Raw genomic sequence first — 16,840 nt, forward strand, 5'->3', positions numbered from 1 at the left:
TCTAGGTGAGGCTAGCGTTGGAGCTGCTGGTGCCGCTGTTCTTCCTCTGACCGCTCTGCACCACACTGGGAACCTGTAGGCCCGTCACAGCTGAGAAACTTCCGTTCCACACCTGCAGCAGGAGAACAACAACGGCCTGTTAAAAAAATAGTCTTTTGTCAAACACTTTGAAAGAAACGTTTCTCACCATAAAAGCTGGGATAACTGGTTGCTGGAACTTTGTTTTGAAGGTGTGCATGAGCTGCTTGGTTTTGGCGTTGTAAAAAGACAATATACCTGAACAGAAAAAACAATGTTAATCATACTGTCTGCAACATGTTTTTATACAGATAATGGACCAAAGAAAACCGAGAAAGTATGAAAATGTGAAAGAAATGTCTCTCACAAACATCTTAAAAGATATTTCATGCTGCCAAAAGTTTGTTAAATTTCTTTCACCTTCATCATAGTTAACATAGACTCCTATTCTGTTTGGGATGGGACAGTCGAGAGTTCGAGCCTTGTTGTTGTGTTTTGCTGTGAGGCTCTGCTGTAACCAGTTGTTTAGATGAATGCACCAGGAAGCGCTGCTCTTCCCCAACTGGTCGAACCGGCCGAGGCTCCGCAGTGCCACGCCCACAGCAAAGGCCTTGCTTTCTTTGTCGAAGCGCACTTCCCAGTAGTGCTGACCAGCGTCGATCATGGTGTCAGCTGTCAGGAGATATGAGCCAAGATTAACACATCAAAAGATCCAGTTTCCTCATTCAGCAGCATACTGTATCTGTGTAGTCGCAAAGACAATTTGAAACCTCAGTTCTGCAGATTGTTTGTTGTAAGTTTCTTAAAACAAAACTTCTAATTAAAACCAATATGCATAATGTTGGATTTAAAAGTTGAAAATACTGAGAAAAACCTGAGCTGTGAGAATCTGCCTTTTCAGGTGAAGAACTGCAGTGTTTACAGAAGTGGTTCTCAAACTTTTTCAAACTTTGTACTCCCTGTAGAACAGTTTCTACAATACCCTCTAATCCTTATCTATGTACCAGAGCAGTAGAATAGTAACATACTAACCTTTAAATACTAAAACACAATATTTCTCCCTTTGTTCAAGTCTGAAGAAGCACAAATACATTATCAAGATGTTATCATTCAATAATCTTTTCCAAAACATTATGAACCTGAAAATTCTGTACAAAAATAAGCATATTTCACCTCTGTGGCACATTTCCACAACTTTATCATATTTGCATATTTTGCTTTTATTTTCTCAGATACTTTTATTATACACATTTTGTATATAATGTTACATTTTTATTTATTTTGTTTAGAAATTTGATTAATTTGAAATATCAACATAATTTAAAATACAATAAATAATTTTTTTTTTCATATTTCTATTTTATATTACTAGCTATATGAATGAATTAAATGAAAAATATTTTATTCATCCCAGAGGGAAATTTCAATGTTGTAGTGGTTTTTTCATTTAAATAAAAAACAACAATAGAAATTAAAGCCGTAAGCGACATCCATCGGGTCCAAGCCTCATTAAAACCCCACCCCCCCCTGAATATGTCACAAAGGTTCCTGCCAAATTTGGAGTCAATCACATGAATCCCCCCAGACTAGTTTGATTAAAAAATACAATGCGCATATAGTGGAAAAAAATGGGTGCAACCTCCAAGATGGCTGATACCCCGTTGCCATGTCAACAGGTGTTTCATTGACTTTTCTGCTTGTCTCTGGGTGTTACAGATGTGTACCAAATTTTGTTGTCCTAGGTCAAAGTAGACGTTTTTGGATCCTTATGCCTGCCTGCACCCATCACTGATACACACCACACTGCAGCTCCATCAGAGTACTTCTGCAGATGACAGGACTAAGAGTTGTATCGGAAGTCTGAGGTATACAGCCTGAAAAGAAATTATAAGAGAAGTCCTTTGTGGAGCTCCAGTATTGACTATTATCTTAGGCAAACAACTTTTCAGTTTTACAAACTGCGATCTTATTCATTCATTTATCCTAACCGCTTAACCTGATGAAAGGTTGCGTGGAAGCTGGAGCCCTGGAGCCTTTGGGCGAAAGGCGGGGTACATCTTGGACAACTTGCCAGTCTATCGCAGGGCCATACATAAAAAACAACTAACGCTCACACTCACTCCTATGGGCAATTTAGAGTAACCTATTAACCTAACATGCATGTCTTTGGATGGTTTGGAAGCCAGAGTACTCAGAGAGAACCCACGCATACACGCAGAGAACACCCAAACTCCACACAGAAAGACCCCTGTCCAAGCCTCGCCCCAGCGACCTTCTTGTTGTGAGGCCACAGTGCTAACCACTATGCCACCATGCAGCCCATCTGGTTGTCAAGCAGTCAGAAATCCAGGAGGAATTTATTGGGCTTCTCTAATAACCGAGCAGGCTGAACTGTATTAAAAGAGCTTGAGGAATCAAAGGGTGTGATCATCAAAGTGCTGCGCGGATAAGAGTGAGCTGAAGCAGGTAGACAAAAGCGACTTCAATCCCATTAGGATAAGCAAGCCAAGGGGAGTTGTTAAGCTACTGGAAGAAAGCAGGATGTTTCCACTGTGCAGGAACTCTTCTCAGACTCTGATCAGGGTTGAAAAGGTGCTGAGGAATCTGACATAGCTGTTCCGAGCAGACTTTCAGAACTCTGAAGCTGACACTATCTGCACCTGCAGCCCAGTTCTGGTTCAGTTTCTCCAGCTGTTTCTTCACCTGACTGCAGGAGACATACAGGCTAGCGGTGGAAGCAGACGAGGTCTCAGTAGATGTGGCGGGAGATGAAGGTGTGTTAACGTCTATGACCGAGCTGCTGGGAAGCAGGGAAGAGGCATGACAGGAGAGCTGTGGTATCATGGATGGTGTGTGTTCCGTTGGGCTGGAGGCAGGAGGTGAACTGAAACTACTGAACTTATTTTCAGCTCATTAACTCTGTCCAGACTTCCATCAGTCTTTAACTTGAGGCTGGGGATCTTTGTCCTTCCTGATCACTCATCCTTCATGTTGTTCTGCTGGAGCTGACTTTTTCCGGTCGTCCTCAATGTACTTCTTAATCTTTGATTTGAGTTGTATTTACGTTGTCTTCATTAAGTCCCTGTCTCCCTCCATGAAAGCTATCTTTTTATGTTTAGCAGCTTTTCAAGTCCGTAGTGATCCAGGGCTTGTTATTAGGGAGGGATCTCACTGATCATATTGGAACGATGCTGTTCACACAGAACCTAATATAATCTGCCCCACACTCAGTCATGGCATTGATGTCCTCTCCATGTGGTTCACAGAGGACATTCCAGTCTGTGACCTCAAATCACCACCGAGACTATTGTCATCTTCATGAAACCAGGTTTTTAATATGTGTGATGACTGGATGCTGCTGAAGAATGGGCTTGTAGGTGGAGGTAAGAAGAATCAGATTATGGTCTGATCTTCCAAAAGGAGGCAGGGCAGAAGAGCTACATGTATTTTAAATATAAAATACGTACAACATCTTACTTTCTCTGACGATGCAGCTGAAAAATTGTTGGAATGCTGCTAATGTTGCAGAGAGGGAGACGACTAAATGGCCTTGCAACAACGGAGCTGATGATGTCAAAAACTAAGTCTGCAAGGATACCAGGAATCATATAAACCCACTACCACAATAACGTAAACTCTCTGGGTAAATAATATGGACGACAATCCACTGCTGTTCCTACAACTACAGTTCAAGTCTAGTGTGGTTTGAAGCCGTCCCCATTGCAGGCCTCAAATATGATGGATGTTGTCACAGTTGTATCACCTGTTTTTGAAACCTCACATTTGTCATTTGCCTGTGGTCACATTAATTTTTTATAGTTAGAAGTATTTTCAAGGAAAGGATTTGAAACCACAAGGACATTTTGCATGAAAAGTTGCAGCCACAGCCTTTGCTTTTTACTTAAAAGTAGCTATGACCTCTTGTGTTGATCATTTTATCAATTAGTACAACCAAAGGGTAAGGTTTGCAATGATTTGCCTCCCTAGAGATATCATGAAGATGGTAAGTAAAATCTTTTGTAGTAGACTAGTATTTTAACATTGGGGTTTAAAAATGTTGACTCACATTTGGAGCCACCCTTGTGTGGCCATTTATATACATGCAGTGTTTTGCAGCTGTATATTGGCTTCATTTTTCTGCCCCAGAGGCCGCCTTAGTTTGGATTTGTAAACAAATTTGTTATCATTTGTTATTTAATCACGTGCGTTCATACCCAGAACTGTGTAGGACTCGGCTGTAAACCTGTCTCTGCCAGGTCGGGCTGTCGGAGCTCTCTTTGGGGACATCAGGGCTGACCTGGTTCCATATGAAATGAGACTTTCAACAATCATGATATTTGACCATAATGACATTAAGTACATGACCACAGCAGACTGTCATGCAAACCTGGCCGGGGAATGCATCGGAGAGTTGGTTCGGTTCTTCTCTTTGCGGATGTCCTGGACCTTTCCTCCACTGCTGTCCCATTCCACATTCAGGTCTTCCACTTTCAGATTCTGGTGAGATGAACCACTGTCCAGTTTGAATGTGAAAGCTGGAAATGAGAGCAGAGAGATAAGCCTTTTTCTTTAGTGGTGATACATATAACATAACACACGGGTCTGTATTTAGATTATAAATGTCATGCATTGTCAACAACTTCATAAACAGTTTGCTGACAGTTTTCTCACCAGGGGTTTCTAGTGTAATGGGTTCAGAGAACTCTCCAGCCACTGCCTTGTTACATGCTCTCACCCTGAATGTCATGTACCTTGTGTCGAAGCGCAGACCTGAGAACACAATGTGTGATGAGGGACTTTGCTCAGAAATCATCCACAAAACTCTCTCTGCAGTCCTTCTGCTACCTGTAAGCGTGTGCTCCGTCTCTCGTATCCCCTCCACCACCATCCATGGGTAGTCCTCTCTGATGCGTGGTGGACCTTCATGATTTGTGCGCCGATGTTCCAGTATGTAATGGTCTATTTTGCTGTCAGGTTCAGGTAAGGTCCAAACTACAGTCACTGTGTTGTCGCACACCTGGCACTCTGACACTTGGATCTCTGGAGTGGCAGGAACTAAAGGGAAGAGACAGCTTCTTAATGGAAGCATCAGCTTCTTCTGATATATCAGAAACCCTCAACCAAAACTGTTTCATCTACTCATGTCAGCTGCAGTTCTTTGCTTCTACCACTTGAGGGCAGAATTACATCAATCCAGCTAAATGTAAAAGAGTCTGCATAAAGAATACATTTTAGTCTCTAACATCTGAGAGAAGCAACAGGCTTGCAACTATTTCAACCTGTGAGTTGGCACCTGTGTTCATTGGCTGTATGGTACGTACACAAAGCCATGGGGATGATTTTATCTGAGCTGCAAAGAGCAGCTTCCAGTCAGACTGAGATCTTCAATGGCTCCAACAGGGGCTGTAAAACCACACCGGTGCAGTAAAGAGGTTAACAAAGCTGACAACTATAGGGTGACAGTACTCTGCGGTTTCCCTGCTGTGTGCGACCCCCTTTACTCTATGATGCTACAAAATACAACACTGATAAATAGAACAAACTACAGGAAGACAAACTTTTCACACGCAACTCGATTTTGCTCTGATCAGATATTCTGATTACGTTAGAAAAAGCACCCTGCATAGATTATTTTTACTATTTTACTCATGAACAAATGAACACTTTTACACAAGCTTGATGGGGACCTAGTTCTAACTTTTATACATTTCTAACTATGGAGTTTTATCTTTATTAACGACAAAACATTTTTTAATCTTTGTCGCTGGTAGAGAGCAACTTTTTCAAATCAAACAACAGAAGAAATAAACCTTTCAGATTTTACATGAAACTAGAGTTGAAATAATGAAATCAAAAGTCAGTTTTGGCTTTATGTGAACTGTCTAACTGTGCCTGTATTGAACATGACATTGTCTGTAACTGCTGAACATCGGCGGAGTCATAATACTCTAGCTATAAAAATAACTTCTAATAAACACGAGAACTCCCTAAGCTATTAAACAGCAGCTAATTAGCACTTCCCAGTCATGTCCACTTCAATTAATACAGATTTGATTATAAAGATGTTTCTGCCCATAAAGAGACATCATCACAGACTTGCATCTGCAGCTATGGGGATAGCAGATGTTACTTTTGAGCAGAGATGACAACGCAGCTAAGTCCGCCATCCACCACATAGAATGGATGGAAATAATTCAGTATTTAGTGGGAAATCCCAGCTTTCTGCAAAAAAGCAGAAGATTGTAGGTCCAGAATCAACTGAACTCTAATCAGTCTCAATGGCAGTGCACACTTTGTGTCTTAAAATAGAAAACGGATTCTGTGTCATGAGACTTGAGACATCTCCTATCATCACACAGACAACACAAGCATATGCATCTAAACATTTATATTGCTTCCGATAAAACACGACGATGTCACCATGTAGCTGTATCTCTCAAGCCACACAATCATCAACTTGTCTAAGCATTTGTTGTGTAGAAGTGTGTGAGAACCTGGTTATTTCTCAGCATATTAGATCATGACTTCAAGATAACACTAATCAGTTCAGCCACTGTCTCAGCCTGAGCTAGCAGTCACTTCTGTCTTATTTACGATATTTACAGTAGATATAAATTCTGCTTCGTCATAAACATTTTTACCTACATGATTAAAAACGGAGAACACAAATAGAGACATTTAAATTCAGATAAGACCCAGTTTGTTGTTTAGCTGCTTATGGCTTCCACAAGTCTACATTACAACTCTGATACAACTGAGTCATTTCATTTGTCATTGAACAAGCATTTGCAAAAATTCCCCCACTGGATGGGGATGCATCCAGTACGGTTTTAAAACCATCTCTATTCCCAAATATAAAAACAAGTGGGATAGTCTCTAAAATATAAATAAAAGCAAAATATAATGGTTTGCAAATCACATAAACCAATATCTTATTCTCACCAGAACATAGACAATGTATCAGATGCTCAAACAGACATTTTATCATTTTATAGAAAATATTAGCTCATTTTGAACATGATGGCAGCCATACATCTCTAAAAAGCTTAAACAGGAGCCACTTAGGTTAACTGGCAACAGCTCAGTAGTATGACTGGGTATGAAAGCATTATTTCAGAGAAAAAGAGTCATTTGGATGTAAATATGAACAGTTTCACCATTCTCTATCAAACTCCATCAAAAAATTATATCCTAATCCTTAGATTTAGCCAAACTGATACACCTGAATGGAGGTTGCAACCCTGGCCATCCGACCATAACCAGGGTGCTGACTTATATAAAAGAGGTTACTGCTTAAATATGAACTAAAATGACTTCCTAGAAAACGTCTTATGAAATAAAGTAGCTGACAAATGCAGAGGAGCAAAATCTACTGAAATATGATTCTGTTGAAGTCTAAAGTATCACTGAATGGGTAACTCAGCAACTCTTTTGTTTGCCTCTCTTTGAAATAAAAATGGAGCAGACCTGGGAGAAACTTGAGACCCTGCAACATCTCCCTCTCCTGGCTGAAATCCACCATCAAGTGACTCATGTTGTCGCTGGCTTTTGCCTTTAGGGAGAGTCGAAAAGCCGGAGCCATCGTCACGCTGCAGACACGGGGACACGTGAAAACACACAAACACGTGGGGTGGAAACAAGCACAGTGTTATTCAACTGAAACAGCACAGGTGATTCTAGTACTGTTCTATAATTAAAAGGTCGCTAGCTAGATTTCTGTTACTACCACTGAGCTCATCACCCTGATCGGAGTGTACAAAGCCGAGCTAGACAGGGAGCAGCATTCATCCGGGGAGGGGCTGACACAGGATGGTACGGACTTGAGGAGACAGTGGGAAGCACAAAAGGCCTAACGAGAGGAAGGTTTTTCCAGACTGCTTATTGTCTAAGAAATGGGTGTGGTGTCTACATGTCTAATGCATGCAATGCTACATTATGAGATGGCTAGTTACAAGAGGCTATGACAAAAGGGAAGGTATGGATGGTTTGAGTACTATACCTATCCTTAATGTCTTTGGCCGCCTGGAGAGGAGAAGCAGAGAGAAGAAAGGAAAAGAAGAGATACGAAGCGAAGACAAAACTGAGTGTATTATATGCTGTCATACAACACAAACAGTAGTAGGTGGCATGTTTATATAACTGCTAGTGCGACCACCATAACCACCACTGACACAGAAATGCACCATTTAACCACGTGTGTCAGGTACCTGAGTGAAACCATCTGTCTCAGAAGAGCAGAGAGTCTGGTTGGCCAGCTCCAGCAGCTCCTCTGAACTCTCCAGGGCTTTGGAGCAGGCGCTCAGCTGACTCTGTAGAAAACACAGAAGAGCACATCTGCAAACTCACCAATTTTCAGTATAATAGGACTGTTGTGTCTACAGGAATCATAAAGCTGGATGCATCACTTGAGAGTCATGGTTCAGTCCTGAGGCTGCAAATCGCTCACTATTAAAGATCTATTAGTACTTTGACCTGAGATGATGCCTAAAAACAGCTGTTTAATAATTTAATGCGAGCTACAGTATAGACAGCCGCAGGCCGCCATGTCATGACATTTTAGTTGAAGGAAAATTGTCCTGGAAATAACTAAAAAACAATGAAACTTTCTGTTCTGGCACAATTTGAAACCACTTTTTCTGCAAATATAACAAAAGAAGTTATGAGGTTCTTCTTTCTTATTTGCCTTTAACCAAAAACACTCCCACATCACGCCATTATGCTTGGCTTTTTAACTAAAATCTATGTCCTCAAGGTGCATAGGTTGAATTTTAAAAGTTAAATACATGGAAAAATCAAACAACAGAAGAACAAATTTAAACAGATTATTCAAATGTAACACAAAAAAGTAAAGAAATTTCTGCTTGGTTAATTATTTCTCCCCTTTAAATGATACCAACTGTCATTGTATTATTCATATATAAAAAATCTATCTAAATGTATTTGTTCAAGGCATTTTGTAAAATATGGAAACAAATGAAGTCAGTTTGACAGATTAAGTCTGTCTTTGCTGCATACAAATCTGTTTACACTGAAACTGGCTGTGATACACGGCCTGCCCCCCAAAAAAAAAACAAATGAAATGGCCGTTTGGATTTAACTAAGCACACAGGTACAACCCTCTGTCTGAAAATTACTGTATGGGCGGTTATCTCTCACCTGGCAACACGTTATCTAACCCCAACTGTTGCAACGAGTAGCTTCTCGTTTCTTTAACAACCATGTGAAAAGACACAACACGTGGTTGTGGAAAGAACGTTAGTCTGTTAAAAAAGGGTCAAATAACTGGCTTGCATCAAGCCAAGAAAACATCTACTGAGATTGCAGAAACTACTAAAATTGGATTAAAAACTGTCTAATGCTTTATTAGAAATTGGAATGATGGGGGGGGAGGGGGGCACAGTCTTCCAAGAAGAAATGTGGTTGGAAAAAAATTGCCATTAGTGATCACGCAAAGGCTGGCTAAATTGAATAAAAGAAAAACAAAAGAGGATGTAAGAACATTTCCACACGAACAATGATGAGAACTAAAGGGATTGGGACTGAACAGCTGTGTAGCCTTAAGAAAAACCACTCAACTGCGAGGCTAACCAGAGAAAAAGGCAATGTAACATAAAGATTGGACTCTGGAGCAATGGAAGAAGATCGTGTGGTCTGATGAGTCCAGATTCACCCTGTGATGCAGATGAAGCGATGCAGCTTTGTGACAACTGTACAAGCCAGTAGGAGCAGTGTCATCTTCCATCGTTTCTGTGGTTGGTCAAGTCTAGGTTCAGCAACATTATGTGTCCAAAGAATGAGGTCAGCTGACTAACTGAATGACCAAGTTATTCCATCAATGTACGTTTTTCTTCCTTTATGTCACAGGCATTTTCCAAAATGACAATAATAAGATTCGCCAGGCTCAAACTATGAAAGAATAATACTCAGGGAGCATGAGATGTAATTTTCCACACATGGAGTGGCCACCACAGAGTCCAGACCTAAACCCACTGAGAATTTTTGGGATTTACTGGAAAAGGCTTTGCCAGTGGTCGGACTCTCCCATCATCAATACAAGATCTTTGTAAAATAAATAAAGCAACACTTGATGGACGCTGTGACATTGGAGAAGCTTGTCGGACAAATGACCAGGCAATGTATACAGTGTGCTTTGGTTCACTGCATTTAATCGTCCTGTTTGGGTCACTCAAACATCACAAAGAAAAAAAACCATCAGTGTTAGGCCAGATAAATGTTTAAAGACTTGGCATAACACCTCAGCTGGGTGATTTTGTCACAGTAGAGCTGTTCTCTGTGTCTGGTTTTTAATACCAAAGAACTGTTTAATTTGACAATAAAACCTCAGCTGGCTTTGATTTTTTACTTCAAGACCCATCAGCAGGAAGATTCCATGAAATACTAGAGAAAAAACACGTTTTTAATCACAATTATCAGCTGACAATGTCACCTCAGTTTGTTGTGATTCAGATACATTTCTGAAATAGCACTTGATTAATGTCCAACCTGCAGCTCATATGTGCGGCTGGCTCTCTCCTGCTTGATGCGAGTCAACATGTTTTCCTTCATCTCGTTCAGGACAGTGTGCAAGGAGGTGAACTCGGACTCCAGGTCTTCCTGCACTCGGTTGGAGTTCGCCTGGTGTCACAGCAAACACAAGGGGAGCTGAATACACAGACAGAACAAGGCCAGGCTGTGTGAAAACTGCATGTCAGAGCTCTGTGTTTTTGTACCTCCAAGTTTTCAAGGCTCTGCTTGAGAGTGCAGACGAAGTTTGAGATCTCCTCATTCTTTACGGCCAGCGTGTGAGTGATCTTCCGCAGAGACTCCTAAAGAAAAGAGGAAAAACTGATGCGTTTAAACTTAAAAAGGTAACTTGTGTGGAGCACCTTTCTCCATGAAAGGGCAGCAGGTTTCTCCTGTAACCAATCACTATCAGCTCACTGAATTGCCTCTTCCTTAGCTGAGGTATTAATCAGTGCTTAGCTGGAGGGGCACAAAGCTTTAGGTTTTAACACGCTGCAACATTCAGATGGGATCAGAGAGGGACGTCGCCTTGGTGCACAGAGGAGGAGGACACTTCAGGGACAGAAGGATGCGCATCAATAATGTAATAATGCACCTACACAATCATTATACAGACGACTTCAAAGGGCTGGATATATATTGTTATACTAATCAGAGCTCTAATATGTTCCCACTCCAGCTGCACTTCTCTGATGCCTCATCCCCGGTGAAAGAGACCATTCATTAAAAGGACTAATGTTTGTTGATGCGAGAGGAGCTGCACCAAGGCCCCCCCATGTCCGCGACTCTTACAGCAATAAAACGTCGATAAACCTCACGTTCGTCCGTCGATTTAAAACAAATATCGCGGCTTTCAAACACGAGTCCGTGTCGCATTCACAAACTCCCAAATTTCGCAGCCTCTCTCTTTCCCCCCTCCTTCCTTTGTACGCTACGCCCTGAAACGGCTTCCCCAATCAGAGACACCTGTTCCTCCGGCCCCGGCCCACCTTCTGGTCCCCCATCCTGCCGTCCAGATGTCCCGGCGCCGCTAGAGCTCCAAACACCACCCGTATTTCCCCTCCGTCCCCGGGTTGTGGTTTACTAGCAAGGCAGAGCTGGTACTGATGCTGCCGGAGTGAAACGCATCTTCGGACGGACACTAACCACCAACGCCTTTGGGCCGTCGTCGCTGACGCGCATGCGTCCGGAAAGGATTGTGGGTAGTGATGTTCCCGTCCTGTGAGTCAGGAGTGATGCTCCCTTTGGGTGCAGTCGGAGCAAAGAGATGTTGGCATTTCTGTCTCGGTTGATATCGTTAAATGGTGCATCGCAAATTCGGATCAAAAACTAAAAAGCTACCTTTGAAATTTCACTTTGCTTCTTATAATAAATAAATATAATGAAGAAAGGAAAAAAAAACAAAAAAAACAAAAAACAAAAACAAATTGGTCCTGGACAAATTAGAGCAGTGGGACAAAATACCTGTCAACAGGTGCAGAAGTCTGACTGAGAGGAACAGAAAACACCTGACTGTCGCGGAAACATTAAAGGATGTTCAACAAAATATTAGTTTATGAGTGATGTAAAATATAAAAAATTATCTTGTTTGTTGTTTTTTTGTTTTTTTTGTTTTTAATTCTATTGAACCAGAATTTACATCCCAATAATGTATGAATAAACATGAGCATGTATATATATATATATATATATATATATATATATATATATATATATATATATATATATATATATATATATATATACATTTTCTTCTCTTTTTTTTTCTTTTAACTTTTCCATTTTGTGCTCAAACAGTTCAGTATCATCACATCACCTCTTTTCTTCTTTCTCTACTACGAACTATGAATTTATTTTGTTTCTCCAGGCAGGTTCATGCCAAACATGGTGAGTCCCATCTGAACTAGGGCAACTCCCTCCCCTCCCCTCCCCCACCCCAAACACAATAATGATAATAGTGTATTGTGTGCACATACTACACTCCTGTGGGAAAAGTAATTTTACAAAGACCTCCTATGGAGAAAAACCTCTCTCTTTTTACAGTATCATTCACTCTTCTTGAACTTTCACAGACACTGATTTTCAGTTCATGACTCCAGGATGTTTGAAGTTTTTACACGTTTGTTAGTTCATAAGCAGTACCACTTTTTTTTGTAACAGTATGTCCAGTGCAGGTCTGATTTGCGGTACTATCCTCCTGACTAAATGTAGTCCAGTTACATTGTTTTTTAATACCCAGTTTTGTAGACAAAAAAAGAAAAGAAGGTTTTATTTGAAAGATATCGTGTGTACAATAGGGAACTCCATATATGTAAAACATTACAATGTGCACTTGTGTACTGTCAATCATAAATCAATCAACTGTCAATCAATCACTGTCAATCATAATTTCTAATTGATTGCAAGATATCGGCTGCTCATCAAGGGCAAGTTTCATTTAGGAATTTAAATTAGCAGCCAGTCAAAAAAAAAGGGGGGGTTGGGTAAAATTACTTATCTTGTTCATAGCATGACAAGCTTTTTCAGTAACTTAGCTTCTGGTCAATCAAGTTTACGCTATCAATGTTGTTCGATTCAGAAAGTTGACATTTGGACCGACCTTTTGCATTTTATAAACCATCAATATGCATTTGTTCTGTGACCAAAGACCAAGACAGAGCACACCATGCCTACTGGCTTGTTGTTCAACCACTGACTGTTATATCAGTAGATCTTTGTCTGACCATCACCTCAGCTGCCCTGAAGAGCTTATCCCAAGTTTGGGTTCTCAAATCCCACTGCCTTGTGGCTTTTAGATGTTTTCTGCTTCAACAAACCTGATCAAAATTAAATGGATCCAACAGTTTGTTGTCATGGTCATTATGTTGTCTGCATAAAGATCCATTAAAATTAAATAAATGTGTTGAAACAGGAACACACTTAAAACATGTAGTACTTTGGCTCTAAAGGACTAGAACTGTCCACTCCTGGCCTTTCTCCTGGTTGTCTTTGGAACTGTGTTCTTCATGAGGTTTCTGTCCCTGTCAGGTCTTCTGTCATCAGCATGTACAGGTTGACAGTGATAAATAACCGTTGTACAGCAGGTGGCCTCTGTGGGAAATGGGCTGTGCCAAATGATGTACAGCTACAGTGCCCTGCTCTTTGAGTCTGATGGTGATTTTGCCTTGGTGGACCACAAAGTCTAAGACTGGACCAGTTTGTGTGTACAAAACCAACACCTTCACCCAGTTAGGTATGGTTGCAAAAATATAGAACAAAATAGATTAAATAACTACTAATGTCAGCTGTAGAGGACATTTCTCAAACACTCAAATGTTTTTTGGTAAAATATTGTTACATTAGCTAAAAAAAAAAAGTGTTGTGATGTAACTAAAATAACATAACTTTTATAGTTGTACATTTTGAGGATGTTGTACAGGTGTGTTCTCAGTCCTGTTATGTGCAGGATTTCTTTTAAAGGAATAAAAAATTTGCCTGTGTGAGGTTTTTCTGATTTGCTACATGTACCTTCTGCTTTTATATTTTCTGTGGTCACTAAATAAATACAAAGTTGTGGCATCACTAAAAGAACAAATCTTCAATATTTCCTCTTTAGAAAACTGCATGAAACAAATTGTAATAAAAAAATGTTCACGATCTAATAGGAATGACAACATTTTTACTCTACAGATGAAATAACAATTGCAGCCATCTTTGTACCTTCAGTGCTTTGCAGAGTCTATGTTATAACACTCTAACAAAATACATAGATATAAATTGACATGTTGGATTAAACACACTGGAGAAATGAATGTAACTGTCCCCCCCACACAGCCGATTCCACAAACCATCTGAACACTGCATGAGATGCTGTTTCATTTCTGCAGACGTTGCTCTAATTTGCCAACAAATTATCAAAGAGTTCACTGTATTTTCACTGCAACATTTAGAAGATTATGGCTCTGCTTACACACAGTCAGGACCTACTTTCAGCATCTGTGCTAGAAAAGATCATAACCATGAAGTTTCAGAAGTTATACACCACCTGCAATCTTTAGATGTTAGTTTTTGAAGTCTTTTTTTTTTTTCCACTGTACATAGTCATGAACTGAAGGTCTGCTTATACACCCATACACAAACACACACACACACACACACACATCTGTAGTCACACTTCAGCCTATCTTAAAGTAAACAAAACATGCCTTTACAAGATTTCAGAGCACAATTTTGCTTTCCTGATTTTATCTCAACCTGCAAAACGTATGTGTTTTTGCTTTTGCAGCTTTTTCTACTCCACAGCCCTCCTGTATTGTACGATATTGTAAAAACATAGCTGTTTCATCATCTTTATTCTTTCTCCTATATACTATTGAAGGCTGTGGTCAGAAACTGAGCAAGAAAGTCAGCCCATCATGCATAGTTGTGTCTTCTCACAGGAAGCCAACTGTTCCTTTCTGACTGAGACACAGCATGAACATAGTTAGATGCGTTTTAGCACCCTTGCACCAAAAACCCACATAGGTTTCACAAACCCCCTTGTATCATTGTGTGTCCTTGTCTTTTTTTTTATTCAATGACATTCAGCAAGTCAGCACATGCATTTTTATCTGAGGCTGTTTGTCACCGATGTATACAGGATGTTCTTACTTCAACAAAGGGCAGCACAGGCAGGTGGCTTTGATGTTTGTTCATGAGGGGCATATGATACAACACTGTGTTGGAATTTGGTCAAAAATCTCCCCCTCTGCTTGGCTTTATTTTTCATCTTGGAAAGCCTACATAATTTTTCCACCTTCTGTGGTTGTTTGGACTTCCACTGAACACAGTTACTTCTGGGTGAAAGCAACATATTCTCATAAAAATCTAACATAAAACCACTCCTCTCAATCAGCCCACACGCCCACACACCCACACACACACACACACACTCGCACACACAGGTTTGCGTCTACCTCGTTCTGCTAAGTGCAGCCAGACAGGCAGCCGAGACAGGATGAGAAGCAGAAGACGATCATATCGCATATGATAAGATGGAAATGTGGCTGAAACATGCGGCTCTGGTGTTATTCATAGGTAAGAAAAGGAAAAAAGACATAGACTCTGTTCAACACAGTGATGGATGAACAGATGGAAATTCTACATGTGCTGTAAGTCAAATTGAACAAAGTTTAATTCTTGGTTTTTTTCATATATTTACAGTGGCAGGAGCAGCTATGGAGTCGCCTGGAGAAACTGTAACTCTGTATGAGAAAGGAGATTCACCCTCTGAGAGAAATGTGACGGTTCCTCCTGGTTTCTCTCTGACTTTTAATTGTTCTCTAAACAATTTAGGAACGCGATATCGGGTGCTTTGGTATTTCAGCTTGTCCAAAAACAATTTCACAGAATCAAACTTGATATGTCAAGTGATTGTCAAATCTGCAAATAACTCAAGTAAGAAACCACAGGAGGACTTGAAAAAGGATTGTTATGACAGAATCCTGGATTTAAAAAATGTTAAAGAAACAAATGCCGGATGGTACTATTGCAAAGTAATGCAAGAAATTCCAGACCAACGCACCAATGAGAGCCAAAAACTAAGACTAATAATTGGTAAGTATGCCTTATAACGCCTACAACAAAGTAACGTTTTACTGTCAAAGCATTTATGAAGCATGCCACCTCTTGTGATAATACAGTAACATGTTTACAACATTACAGATGCTTTTATATGCATCAGAATCTGCTGATTTCTGCTTACAACTGTGCTACAAACTGCACTTTCTCTGCTGCTTGAAATGCTTGTGGGACGTTGTGCCATAAAAGCTGCTGGGCTGAAGCAAAACATCATGAATCGATTTACAAATACTCATCCTGCTTGCAATTCTAACTAAGTGAATGCTTCTCATTTCATTTTGTTGCAGCAAAGAGTTTAGTGGAAAGAACAACGTATGTGTCAGTTGCGACGAATACACAAGGTGTGTGTGAATGTACAGTTTATTCACTTCTCATGAATAATAATAGACTTTTAACACCCATGGGAGTCTGCACTAGTGTTGGTGTAATTTGAGTTGTTATACAGATGATACAATGTCTGGGTGATGGGTCAGTGCTGTTTAGATGAGTGGTGTGAACAACAAGACGTCTGATCTGATCACTTAGCAAATATAACTTATATTTGTAACACTTCATGTGCATCTTATAGACATTGTCTTTATCATTTCGACATATTGATTTTGAGGATTCTCAGCTGTACTAACAGGCTTTCTTGCAAGCACTTTAAACTATAAATAAACAATCAAACATCATCATGTCGACAAAAACTTGTGCCGACATT

General features: G+C 40.2%; 1 protein-coding gene across 1 annotated transcript; it reads right to left on the bottom strand.

Moving 5' to 3' along the window:
• Window position 1: 1 nt before the first annotated feature.
• Window positions 2-11,546, bottom strand: fsd1 (fibronectin type III and SPRY domain containing 1; the record flags this gene model as incomplete). Its single annotated transcript, XM_079244494.1, has 13 exons — window positions 2-112; window positions 188-276; window positions 439-690; window positions 4,233-4,315; window positions 4,406-4,553; window positions 4,690-4,788; window positions 4,864-5,073; window positions 7,486-7,607; window positions 8,018-8,040; window positions 8,226-8,327; window positions 10,522-10,653; window positions 10,749-10,844; window positions 11,532-11,546. 13 exons carry the CDS (start codon window positions 11,544-11,546, stop codon window positions 2-4), a joined length of 1,482 nt encoding a protein of 493 aa, XP_079100620.1.
• Between the last annotated feature and the right edge of the window lie 5,294 nt (window positions 11,547-16,840).

This window comes from Telmatherina bonti (genome assembly GCF_933228915.1).
Source record: "Telmatherina bonti genome assembly, chromosome: 8".
Taxonomy (NCBI): domain Eukaryota; kingdom Metazoa; phylum Chordata; class Actinopteri; order Atheriniformes; family Telmatherinidae; genus Telmatherina; species Telmatherina bonti.